Source organism: Aythya ferina (assembly GCF_964211825.1).
Source record: "Aythya ferina genome assembly, chromosome: 3".
Taxonomy (NCBI): domain Eukaryota; kingdom Metazoa; phylum Chordata; class Aves; order Anseriformes; family Anatidae; genus Aythya; species Aythya ferina.
Window position 1 is genome coordinate 82,608,650 of NC_140298.1, and position 14,271 is coordinate 82,622,920.

The 14,271-nt window shown below is 35.4% G+C and overlaps 1 protein-coding gene across 12 annotated transcripts in view; it reads left to right on the forward strand.

The window, feature by feature from the left end:
* Positions 1-14,271, forward strand: part of EYA4 (EYA transcriptional coactivator and phosphatase 4) — a 157,141-nt gene that overhangs the window by 12,744 nt on the left and 130,126 nt on the right. For all 12 annotated transcript variants that reach the window (XM_084513340.1, XM_084513332.1, XM_084513343.1 and 9 more), the window contains exon 2: positions 4,624-4,725. In XM_084513340.1, the coding sequence (XP_084369466.1) occupies positions 4,693-4,725 (33 nt within the window). In that variant the 5' untranslated portion in view covers positions 4,624-4,692. The remainder of the gene's footprint in view (positions 1-4,623; positions 4,726-14,271) is intronic.

Genomic DNA, 14,271 nt, shown 5'->3' on the forward strand with positions numbered 1-14,271 from the left:
AATTAATTTCTTGGGGAAAAAAACGATCATTAGATGGTTTAATGTAGTGAGATCACATTGCATATGCACTACAGTTTCTTGCACTGATTCTGTAGCAATTAATTTCCTCATAATCTTCATGCATAACCTTTTATAGTGCAATATTTTAGGTATGTTCCTCCTCAGATGTTTTGTAGCAAAGGCACAAGAAAACCCAAATCAAAACAAACAAACAAACAAAAAAACACAGAGGCTTGCCTGAGGCTACGGTAGTTCAGACCCTTGAGGCCTTATTTGTTCACACAATGGCACCTTACTGTGACACTTGCTGCATATCTCCCATTGAAGTTATAAGTACTACATACCTTTGCTATCACAGGTTTCTGAAGTGGAGAACTAGAAAATGAGAAAATATTCAGTTTGTGAACACTTGTCATTTAGCATTTTGACTCTTAACCAGTCCGTAGCCATGATCAGAAATGATTCTTTTTGGCTACAAATTGTGTTAACTACAGTATCATCCTTTCTATTTATTCTCTAGACTTTATAAAGTTGACACACTTTATAATGTAAAAGCAATATAGTAAACTTGACTGGTATTGCACAGCTCCTTTACTATACAACCAGAGCATAACCATGATATAGCCTCAATATCGGTTATATAGGTTACCTCGAAGTAGGTGTTCTGCAGTTGAAGAAGAATTAAAAGAATCTGATGATGTCCCCAGTGTGGGATTTGCACATTCAATCAAAAATATTGATGTGGTAGAAACTGAGGACCCTTCCCCCCAGTTATTTCAAGGGGCAAGAGCAACTTCTAGTGGAACAAGAGAAGTCTTTCTTGCTCCTTTTAGGTTAAGGTGAAAGGAAATAAAATTTTCTTCTGATTGCCAAGATCCTCTTCCAGAAGAGGGACTCTTGTTGGAACACCATCACCCCATCTGGCTGAGTGGACAGCCTGAAGCAGGCTCGGAGACTCTTGGGAAATGCCTCATGCTTTAAGGATGTTTTTTACCTGTGAGTTCCCAAGCTTAATATTCTATTTTGAGCTTGGGAAAGTTGCAAGACATTAATTTTTTCCACATCTCCTATGAAATAAAATTGCCTCTGTCAATTGTTTATTTGTTGCAATCCCAATTTTCTGTTTAATAAAAGCCTGAAGAAATCACTGTTAGGGGAGAGACTGTGTCCTTGCTGTCTTACATTTTCAGTCATTTACAAAGTGGTATGCCAGAGATCCTTGCATAGGGTTTTTTGTTTTTTGTTTTTTGTTTTTTTTTTTGGGTGTATCTTTGGAAAGAAACACATGTTTCTCCTCATGGTGGAGTCCTGGAAGTTGCAGTTTAAATTTGATGAAGTGTTTTATTCCCCCAGATAAAATAAATAAATAAAAAATTATATTTAAATGCATTTGTTGATGAGGAAAGTCAGGAATCTTTCTAATTAAGACATTTCTTAGAAAGGTAAAATTTTTATCTGGGAGCATAAAACACTTCATCAGTTTTAAAGCCACATCTGTAAGGACTGGATCAAGAACAGAAACAGACATTTTTCTTCATTCTGGCTTGTCTGTGAGTTTAAGACTTTTAACAACAGTTTTTAAAATAGTTAAAAACAGTTAGAAACACTTGCAGCCTAACAGGGATGAGTGCCCTCCCTCCCTCTGTTTTTAATCTGGTTCTCTTGATGGGATAAACTACAAGGTTGAATTGGTAACTGGATTATTGCCTCATAAAACAGCACGAGGTTACTATTATCCTTTAATTTTATATCTTTATTAGGGAGTAATGTTGGTCTTATTTAAATCACTGACTTCTCTAATGGTTTTTCTCCTCCTTTACAAATTTATAAAACTAAACCCTAAAGGATTTGGTCTAAGTGCAATTGGAATAACTGCCATTATAAAAATCATTGTGTTAGCGGTTGGTTATAATCATCAGCTTTAGCTGGGCTCAAAATGTAGTAGAATTTAGCTGTTGATATCTTAGACCATTAGGTAGTGTGCTGATAAAACTGTAAGTCTCATTTTTTTTAATTTTATTTTTAAAAAGCTTAATTTCCAGTAATACAGTATTTGAATTTTGAGGCAGTGTGAAGATGAATAACAGAGCCCTGAAAATGATTATACTGTTGCATGCTTGTGGGAAGACATATTTAACACATGGTGTATTTATGCAAAGGTTAAAACAAGCTTGTCTGCAATTCAGTGAAGTAATTTAAATTCCTGAAGGTCAGCCTTTTTTAGAAGAAGGCTAATATAAATGGCATATTTAATGATGCATTGCAGTGGGATGTGTCCACCTGAATTCTGGGACACAGCTTACATGTTGTGTGTGAGACATGGGTTCTTAATGGTAAAACTCTTGGACTTACATGGCCAGGATTTATTTAAAATATTGATAAACTTTATTTTTTAAGGAAAAAGGTGGCATGCATCCATTGATTTCAGTGTGATTTGGTTAAGCTCATGATTAATATGGAAAGAAATGTGAATATGGCTGTCTGTTATGATGTGGCTCTGTAGTTGGCTTTCATAAAGAAAGTGAGTGATCAGTCACTGTCTATGAGCAACAGTCAGACTTAGAGCATTTTCTGTTTGAATGCAATCCAGGTACTGACTTGCAGTCAGTAAACTTCAAAACTGATCAAACAATTTGTTCTGAATCTTTTATTTTACTATTGAGTGCTTGACCATTTTTTATTCTGCAGGCAATCTTACTAATGCAGTAACGTGCACACACTTCAAACTCCTAATTAAATTAAAACAGATTTTATGTTTAAGTTCTTTGTGGAATATTTTAGCATTGGTTGTGAAAATTCACCTTTGTGTTTGGTATTGCCTTCTTTGGCAGGGGCTGATGAGTAATGGCCTGCTACAGGAAATCCCATGTAGAACTGCTTTCTTTCAAAATATCCATTGTTCTCTCTAGTCTCCCATTTTAAATTTAGACTTAGGGTCTAAAACAAAAGCTTTCAATTCTCCTTTTGACTCAGCTGGACAACGAGAACAGAAAATTTTTACAAATACAAGGGTGTTGGCTACCAAAGCCAAAAACTATGGGAGGTGGTTACCATTGTGGTGAAGGCATTCTGGGTGAAGATGTCCATGTCTTGAATCCCTTTGAAACTGAGAGGAGAGTGAAGTCATTTTGAGAGACAGAAATTCTTTGCAGCTTTCTCTTAAGGTGAAACACATACCACAGGATTTGCTTACAGTTGGTCTTTTCCTCATGTAAATAAATGGCAAACTTAATGAAATGCTGATTAAACTTTTTTAGAAATTTAGACAAGATGGAAGGAAAACAGGAGTGTGTAATCCAGGATTAATGGGAAATTGGAAAGAAAATAGATTGGGGTCATAATTCTGTATGTGTGTGTGTTCTTGGAAATATCTAGTGCAAAACACAAGGAAATTTGGGGAGTTAACTCTTTGAGGACAGAGATATGGAAGAGGCACTTCAGACCAAGAGGAGAAGTGTTCATAGGTGAATGTAGGGAGGTATATGGAATGGAAATGTGGTGCATGGGTAGAATGCTCTGGAGCTCCAGTGCATGCAGACAGAGCTATAAATCATTTAAGCTCAGATAAGTAATGGTTTCAATTATGCAGGTTGGAGATAGCATAAGGTATAAGCACTTACTGGTTGAATTTAATTCCAGGATGGATCCATAATATGTTTATGTTATTGGAAATACTCCCAATAGCTCCCAATTTCTTGGAGCACCTTGTTGATAAAAAAAAATAATCCAGGTAATCTCAGGTTGTTTGGGCTGCTTAATTTATGCATTTGCATACCATGATGTGTTTTGTTTTCTTTTGAATATAACACTAGGTTTGATTTATAATTTTATGATTATTTATATATAAAATATCCCTGGCACATTTTATTTTAAATTATGCAAAGTGCTTGTTACTCTGAAGTGGATCTTTTCTGAGAATGGAGGTTGTAATATAATTGTGTGGCTTTATAGTTAAGGTTACCGTAATCATTGCTATGCAGAATTCTTAGCATTGCCATATTTAAGATCTCAATATCTGATGATAGTGATTCACCCTGTGAGAGTAGACAATTAGGCTGATGTCTATCATTTAGCACATTGCAGGGAGCTGCTTGTTATAAACCACTTTGTGTATTTTGTTTAATCCTAAAGGAATTTAATGGACCTTAGAGAGGAGACTTCATGCTGATAATTGCATAATAACCTTTTTCTGCCAGACACTTCATGAGTAAGAGGTTATCATTAAATGTGTATTAAGCTGTTTTGTTCTGTGTTCTATAATTGTCTCTCTAATATGTTCTCCCAAGGGTTATCTTTTGTTGTGTACTTAAACAGCTGCCTGTATTAAACATTTTAGCTTTTATATTGGCTTGTTTTCATGGCTATTTTTTCATCTAGGAGTGGAAAAGTCATTAGTTAAATGTGTTTCTGTATCTGTCTGTGTATTTTAGATAGCTTCCCAAAACAATATTGGAGGTATTGAAACATTTTATATGAAATGAGGCTTCGTAGAAGTCAATGGGAACTTTGATGCAGATTTTAGTGGAACCACAGCCTCAGTTAGGGTGTTTGTTTATTGCAGATTTGCCTTAGAAGTGAGGGCCACCAACTAACGTTAAATTTTTTATCTCCTCTTTAATTTAGACCAGTGAGCTGTAAATTGAAGGGAAGATAATTTCTGTGTGTGGTGGAAAAGAAAGGTGAACAACCTCCATGGAAGACTCTCAGGATCTAAATGAACAGTCAGTAAGTACAAATGCTGTTAAAGTTAATGGAATAAATTGAACTCTGTTCAAATTGTGTATGGAAGGATTTTACTTCAGATTTGAGAATTATAGTAAAATCTGGCAATCTTACTAGTACAATTTTACTAGACAGTAGGATAGTATCTTACTCAGTAAAAACTTCTGAATGTCTGGATTCAAATATTTTCTTAGTTCATGTATGAAAAGAGTGGTTTTAATCTTGCCTTTTACCTACTGGAAGATCACAGTTATACAGGATATTGCAGAACTAGATTTGTTGGAGAGTTGATGAATATAATTGATGTACACTGGAAGAAAATAAATATTAAACTATTGCACAGTGGCATGTCTTGTTCAAATAACTGTATCAAAATGTATATCCATAGTGGCCTGCCAGTTTTGCTAAAGCAAGCATTACCAAAAACATGAAAAAGAAATGTCAGGTGATTGAGTATTGCAAATGATGTACATGAGTTCTTCTATGGCTCTCTTGACTTTCAAGAGGACTGTGAGAACTGACAGTGTATCTTCCCATCCCGTGTCATAGGGAGATGCCCTTTGTCACTGATGAAATCACTGAGAAAATTGGGTGGACATTTCATCTACATCTTTTCTAATCTTTCCTTTCCTTTAAGGATGTAGTCTCCAGACTTCCTTAGCCACCAGGCTGCAGTTCTGAGGAGGCAGTGTTCTCTGATCAAATTTAAACTTGGCTGGGTTTGCCATCCAAAGTATTGGCTTTGTTTTTAATGTCTTAATTTGTAGCGGTCACGGTGCTGGCAGATTTTGTGAGCACCATATTCCCCATGAGTCTCAGCTTGGGTTCGGTGTAGTAAAGATCAATAAAGGGACTTCATATTTCTATTTCTGACATGCTGAAAGAGGTTATCCATGTAATAAACTAGTTTTAATATCTTTTTTATAGCAGAGACTTTTATATGTAACAGAAGTGCAAGGAACTGAGAAAAGCTTGTGCATGTTTTTAAAATGTCAGTAATTTTCTTTAATAAGAAGTACTTTGCTCCTGACTGAGTAGTTCCTATCTGAGACTTTATCTTGGACTAGTATTTTATAGCTTATTTAAAATGGGACAGAACTGGAAAGTCTTACTAGCGTCTTAAGTCACTGTGGTGGCACTACTAGGACAGCTGCATGTATTTATGTACTTAAATAGTTCCCAACCAAAACTTTAGAGCATGTAAAAGCTACATGGCTTCATAATTTAATAAAGTTTTATAAAGATCATAAAAGATTAAGCAGAAGTTCTCTCATAGTCTGTGAAACAATTATTATGTGCAATACACATAGTATGGTTATTAATGGGAAGTAGATGAGCCAGTTTGGCTTAGTGCAAAAATGTGTTTTCATAGCAGTTAAAATATTTTTGCACCACTGGATGCCTGATGAATGCATACTTGAATAGACATTTTATTGCCTTATCATAGTCTAATCTCTAGTATTTTTCATAGTTATGACATAGTTTTATGCTAATGTGTGAACAGTTTTGCAGATTAAAAATCGAGGTGACATATGCTATATTGCATATAGATAGCAAACGCTACTGTTAGTTTCACAGAAAGTAGTGATTTAAGGCAGGATTTTATTTTTCTACCTCTTTGCTGAACAGTGGCAGAATTTCAACATAATGGGTGGGACATTTCCCATTTCATCATCGCCTTCCTCTTAGGTGTGCACCCAGACTAAGGTCTAGCCCAGGTGTTGGGCGCTATCCTGAAAAAAGAAATTGCAGTGTGAAGCCTGTCTACCTACAGCAGATACTGATTTCCCCAATTCATAAGCCTTTTCTCTGTTGTATTATAGTTGAACTCTTCTCACAGCCAAGTTTTGAAAAAAGAAAATAGTATTTCTGGCTTAGTTCTTTAAAAGCCACAGGGCAGGACTGTAGATTCCAGGTAGAAAGAGGCATTCTCTAGCCGAGGCTTTGGTGGCTTAAGCTCCAGGAAAATATCAGATGTATATGCTACACCCCTTCTTCTTGTACTGCTATGGTAGTGGTTAGTGTGTTTCGTACTGGTTAGCTCTAGGCAGCTCCTGTTCATCATGCAGGTTTTCTGTTTTTTAACATGCCCAGGGAATTTAGGCTTCAGGATTTCTCTCTGGGAGCTAGGTGCATAAGATTTAGATCATGAAAATTCTAGGCGCTTAAGGGTGCAGCCTCTGCTGTAAGCACATTAGATTGTGTGAATAAGCATGAATGCAAGACCTGTGTTCAAACTTGTGCTGGCATCTTGCCCTGAATATTCTAGTCCATAATTACTTGAAAGACTGCCTGTCTCTGCAACTGAGATAGTTTAGAAGGTGCTTGCTGTTAGATAATATGTTTGATGGACAGATGAGTTTTCTGAATAGAGAGATTCCTTTATTGAATTAATTTCCCTGAGCAGTCTGTTAAGAACCTTTCATTCTTGGTAAAGGAGTCCAGACACAGTTACTTGGAATAGTTAAATAAAGAGGCTGATTTTCAAGTTTTATTTTAAAGAAAAGAAATTTATGCTAATTTCTTCAAGTAAGTAGTCCTCCTAAAATATAATGTAGTGCACCTTTGATGAAGGTGCATTCATTTGATAAAGTCTTTTCCATAATTCTGAGACCACTGTTCTTGCTTTTTTGTTGTTTACTCTGTCTTTTGTTCTTTTAAAATAAACTAATAAGAAACAATTGGTTCTACAATTCCTATCCTTAAACTGTGTCATGATCAGTGAAACTCACATTAATGTGGCTATGAGCAATTCCACAACATACCTGTTACCATATGAGAAATACATTCCCCTACTTTTGTCTCCAAGTAATGACTGCATGACCACATGCTGCTTCCTTCAGCAGTCTAAGTGCACCCTTTTTCTCTGAGCCCCTACAGGAATTGCATATGACTGAAATGAGCAGCTGCTGTGTTTTCTGATATGCCTGCTTGATTAGATATAATATATATATATATATAATACATATATATAATATATACACCATTTGTTGTGTTATGTCACTAATTTATTTATTTTTCCTATTTTTATTTGTAGTAAACTCCTTTCCCTTGATACATTTAAAATTTTTATGCACTCCTTGCCAGTTTGTCAGACTGTAGGGCCTCAGTATAGTGAGGAATACTTTGTGCCTGCTTTCCTTTGCCTTTTCACTCCCAGTCCTGTGTGGCAGAATTGGAGGAATCTGTTTTTCTTCTATATATTGCAGTGTTCAAAGCAGAGACAGAATCAGAGTAAGACTTATTGTATTTTAGTTTTCCTGTTTCTTTTTCCATGGCCTCAGAAGTAAATAGCCATATTTTGAACAGAAGGAAACTGATGCACAAGGAGGGTGGTATCCATCAGGCACAGTTCAGTTCTAGCTGGATTCCCGCAGCCAGCAGGGAGTGGGCTGCAGTGGGGCTCATCCTTCAATGATGCTGTGCCTCTGTGGGTGTTGTACCCTGAAGAGTTCACAGTTCTCTTTTTCTTTCCAAATTCAAATATGCAACATGCTCGGACATCCATGCATAGGAGGGAAAATTGAAGTTAATTGGCAGAAAGGTTCAATGTATAAGTATTCTGAAAGATAAGGAAGAAAATAGCAAGACATGTACGTCACACCTAGAAGAAAATAATCAAATGGTTCTTTCATATTCTGATGTCATGTCAGTCACCATGTGCAGGCTGCTACCAAGTGCTACCAAGTTCTTTCACCAAGTGAAAGAACAATTAAAGCCATGTAAATTGGTTATACATGTAGCTATGAAAAATGTAGTTTTGATAACTAGTTCCCATATATTCTGTATACAACATATTAAAAAACTGTAGGAGATATAATGAAACATATCAGAGTTTATATTGCTATTGCTCTCCTTCAGAATAAATATCCTGATTTTTCCTAAATGCTAACTAGAGATACTTTTTCAAAGGGTGCATATTAAAAATTCTTCTATTTAGTTTTGACAGAGGAGAGAAAGAAATTTACAGATCTTGTATTTATGAAGAATACAGAATTTAGGAAAAAAATGTGTGTTTTTTATTTATGTATTTATTTTTAAGATGGAAGATATTTAATATTTTTAAGACTATCAATGTTTAATAAAATAATAAATGATGTTTTGGGATGGATAATTATTTATTGTGTTTTGGTATAGCAAACAGAATTTTCAGAACTGCAAAAGTTTTAAACTAATTATTTTATATTCTTCTAGTCACTATTTGCTCTTCAATCTGTATAAGTAGAAAAAAATAATTTGGCTGCTAACTAGCTAGTTTAGGGTTTCAAAGGACCTTATTAGAAACTGATGTAATTTCATCCCCTGCCCCTTTTATATAACAGTGTGCATATTTAAATTACTTCATTTTAAACTAGAATTAAACAATAGATTGCAGTTGAGTAGGACAGGACACTAGAAAATGTGAGGCTAAAACTGGATGAATTGCTTTTTTCATTTCTGTGAAGTCTGGGCAATCATCAGCATTGTGCACTGGGTAAGTGACTTGGTTTTCATTAGATTATGCGGATCATTGTATTTGTCATTTGCATTTATATTCGACATGTAGCTGGAGTCTTTCGGATTGTAATGTTTCTGTGGGTTTTATTTTATTTTATTTTATTTTATTTTATTTTATTTTATTTTATTTTATTTTATTTTATTTTATTTTATTTTATTTTATTTTATTTTATTTTATTTTATTTTATGTGTGAAGGTGTCAGATGCGATCTTCTTGCAGATCAGTTTTCAGGTGTATCTGGTTCTTTGTTGCAGAGTCCTAACAGTTGCAACTTTTGGTTGTGTCATGTTGTAGCCTACTGTGTTTGAGCAGCCTTCTCATGCCATGAAGTTTGGAGCCCTGGTCTTTGGCTGAAGCTAATTTAAGTGAAATGAAAAATACTGTAAACTCTCTTGCCTTCTTTTAAGTGTCAGTCATACTTTAAGAGACTGTTCTGTATTACATCATAGCATGCTGTGGTTCTTATCTCTGTAATATCAATGTTTGTAGGACTTGGTATATTACAAGCAATTCATCTTGCCAAATTACAGAATTGTAGAACTGGTGGTTGAAAGGAAGCTCTGGAAGTTGTCTCGTCTAGCTTCTAGTAATGAATTGCTGAAAATATTTCATTGTTATGAAAGCAATGAGCTATATTACATATCAGTATGCAAGTACGTTCTGAAAAAAAATGGATTTAACAAGCAAAAATAATTGCCTTACATGATTGTTTGCTTTTAACTAAAAACAGTCATTGAAGAAAAATGCTGTAACTAAAAGTCAGATAAAGAAAATCAACACATCTTTCTAAGGTATGTTTGTGAGTGTTTTTAAGAGTTTGCTTAGATATTTTATTACCCCCTTTCTAGAGACATGGAAACTGTCACAGAGAGATGGGTTGCCATAGATGGTCTAAAATGATCACCCATTGTATATTGTAGAGGATCAAGAGTAAAATGTAACGGCAGGATTCCTTGGCTGTATTCGAAGAGGAAAGTACAGAAAATTGAGGGAGCTGAATCTTTTCCTGTTCCAACAAACTTGGGGTAGAAACACCATTGTTGTTCTCTCCCTGCTGTCAGACCTTTACACAGCAATCTCTGTGAACACTCAAATACTATTTTTCTAATTACTTTGCCCTTCACCATTTCAGCATGCTGTGATTTCTATCTACCAGTGATAAGCTTGAAGGCATTTTTCCAAACTACATTAGTGGTTATGTATGTATTTTATTTTTCCCGTTTACTGTTTGCAGACCAAATCAGACAAAACTCAGAAGCAGATAATGCATTTTGACACTCAGAATAAACTGAGCTGACTCATGTTTCGTACGGGTTGCATGTAATTGGAGAAATACTGTTTGGCATTGGTCAAAGACACAAATGTTCACCATTGACACACATGTAATAGAAATGTGTATTTTTTTTCAGAGTTAACTAAAAATATGATTTGAAAGTAGTTTTATTTAAAAGCTAAATAGTCAATGTCTTCAAAAAATAGACAAGAGAATACAATAGAATGACATTCATGGCTTGTAACCTTGCAAGACAGGGTAAGAAGTAGGTTAGCAGAAAAACAGAAATGTTCATGTTATTGGCACTGTCATGTCTCCTCTAGTTCAGCTCTCCACCTGTCTTCTGTAAGATGTTACTAAGTCTGTATCAGAGGTTTAAATGGAAAGGCATTATATGGGCTGTTTTTAATAACAAGGGAAACCAATAAAAGAGGTATGTTCTGTTGTCACATACTGTCCTTGGAGTGCTGACAGAGACTGACACGTAGCTGCTATACAGTTTGTTATGACTGGTATTCATGGCTCTGGAGAGGCCCCAGCTTGGAATTTTAGGGATAAAACTACTTGGGAAAATTGCTACCTACATCACCTATGTCAGCTTCCCTTAAAGTAGATACACATAGGGGTCCAGGGTGCCTAGAGTACCAAATTCCATATTAATGGTGATGTCAGAGCTCTGATGGTACAAGGACAACAGGGGAAACTTCTATTATACTGGAACAGATTATACTACTAGAAAAAAAAATGGAAGAAACTTGCAGGTACCAAACTTCCTTTCAGATCTGAAAACTGGGCCAACGTAGACTTGCTTTGCAGCTTCAAGAAGGGTTCACTCACCTAAGAAAATGTATGTATGCACATGTATGTAAGATTTGGAACATATCAGTCAGTATAATAAAAGATACTACCCCTCCATATAGACATGTTTCTCTGTATTAAATCATCCAATCCGAGAAACAGATTTCCAGGTTTGCAGCCAGATATTGGATGCAAGATATGATACTTGTTCAAACATTTAAAATGCCAAATTTATAAATTCTGTACTTTTAATTGATTTTAGTACTGTGTTTTACTTCAGAATTAGTCATGAAATTTCCAGCGATGTCCATGTCAGTCCTATCTGAGAATACAAAATAATAATATTAAAATTTCACTAGGACAGTGGTTATGCATCAGCTTAGATTTTTAACAGTGTCCACATGATGTTACTATGTCCAGAAATACTTTATTCTTCAGTAAAAGGGGTCACAATTCTGTTAATGCTCACAAAATATTTGACAATATGACAGTGGATCAGCCTTTCCATTTTTGTATGACACTGTTACACACTAAGCCTTATGGCCTAGTCCTTTCATCTCTATTAAATGACCATGTCTACATTTTTACATTTAAAAAAATAATTATGTATTGCACTGAATATGTATTTCATTTAGTCTCATTTGATTACTATAAAGGCCCAGATGCAGCAGTGCACTGAAGAATGTGTGGGACTTAAGGGTGAGATTAAGCCCATTGAAATCACTGGGATTTCTCATGTGCTTTAAGTTAGGCATGTGCTTCAATACATTTCTGGAAAAAAAAAAAAAAAAAAAAAAAAAAAAAAGAAACAACTTGGAAATACAGTACAAAATAAAAGCAGTGATTTCAGAAATATTTTATTAGCAAATACTTTTGAATGATTTGTGGCTAAGGATAATATTTGTTCAGCATCATATAACAGCCATGGTTTCTTTCTTCCCCCTGTAGTAACTTTTCTCTCAGCCCTACCTCAGCATCTAAGTGATTGACTTGCAAGTCAACTCTTAATAATAAAAGAGAAGCATGTTAGGGAGAAACTAAATTTTTAAACAATAAAATGACACTAGATGAAGAATCTAGTATCAATAACATATTTTACAAAATACGTCTTAAACATATTGAGCAAATCCTGGTCAACTATAGTCATAGACTTGTCCGCTTTTCTACTAGGTTACTTCTCTAGCAACTTGAAGAGTTAAAAGGGTTGAGATGTTAAGGTTAGAGTGGATGAGAATAGTTTTGCCATAGTCCCAAAGGATCCTGTTGAAGAAACACAGCAAAACATGTATTGGTTATTTTGTTATTGATTTATTAATAACACAGTTTGTCTTCAGATTGGTTCATGCTCCCTGCTCCTGAAAGCAACACCTGATGATAGGTGAGAAAATGTCACCATGGAGTTCTTTGCAGTGACCATGCTTTAGTCCAAGATGTCCACAGACTCAAATATGAAGCAGCATTGAAGCTAACAGACAGTTTTGTGTTGGAATGTAACTATCATAAAGGCAAATTCTGTGTGAGAAATTGAATTTATTTCAACCAAGCTGACAGTCAGAGCTGACTGACCAAGCTTTTCTTAAATGTGGCAACAAACCTAGTTTATTGTCTCTCTCTCTCCTTCTGTGTGTATATGTGTTAACTGCATCCTGATGTTGGCTTCATGATATTTAAAGCAAAGCCAGAGAAGAGCATTGTTGAACAAAGGCACTGAAAAACTGAGTGTTAGTAATTTGTCAGCTAACAACAGGGCTGAGATACGCTCTGAAAACATCCCTACCCTGCAGTTCTAATGCATTTAAGAGACCAGTGCTTACAAAAAAAGTTATTTACCTGGGAAAGCCTAGCCAATCTATTGTAAAATGTTTGTGTTTTAATTGAGTCAAGAGTTTTACCCATTTTCCAGGTGAATTGCCTAAAGCCAAAAAGGAAAAGGAAAAAAAAAAAAAAAAAGAGAGAGAGGAAAAGTATAGTGGTTTGCACAGGTGCCTTTGGATAAACCAGTCTCAGATGCATTAGGACTTGCTAGCTGATGTTTGTGCATTTTTACTGACACCAACAGATGATAGAGCTGTGTTTGGGCAGTATGCAGACAAGACATTTCTTTCTCTGCTTGAGACTGATACAAATTCAGACCTAACAGTTTAACGTGCTTTTCCGTAGTGAAAGAGAAAGCTGTATATTGAGATCTGAACAGTCTTCTGGTTAGATGTTCTTATAGCATGAGCTGTCATTGGTATGCACTGGAAAAAAACAAGTCTTTATAATAAATGGCAACATTACAAGATTTTTTTTCGTATTGTTTAACAGGAATTTTCAATAATCAGTGTATCAAGTGCAGCATGTTGCTTCCCAGCAGTTCACATTTGTCTGAGTGGAATGGCCTGTTATTGCCTCTCCTGATTTTTATCTTGGTTTATTTCAGATATGAAGTAAACTTTTGTATGACATTTTTTGAAACAATTAAAATAATTCTGCAATGAAATCTTCAGAACATTTGTATTCTCTCAGTGAGTTTTGGTATTGGAAGGAGCAATGTGTTCTACGCTTAACAGGTCTAGTTATGTTGTTATCCTGTGTTTTACATCAGCCAATATTAAATGCATTTATTTAAACAAGCTCTATAAAACTAAACAAATTTACCACTTTTATAGTCATATGCATTTGTTTTATGTTTATATCATTCAAAGATGTACTTTCAGGAGCACATGCACTGTTAGGTGTCACCTACTGGCTTCTTTGTCTAATTGGCAGGTATTGGCCTTGAGGGACCCTGATCCATTATGAGTATCTGAGGTCCACTTGATTACCTGCCGATTGTCATCGGCCTTTCCAGAGTACTTTTAATCTCTCTTATTTCAGGAAGTAGATTCCACAGACTTCAGTGCACTGGGCACAAGAGTTCCCATTCTTGGGGGAGTAAGGTAGATGGAAAGGGTAAATGCTGTGTGCTGTCAGTCAGATCTTTTATGCATGGGTCTAA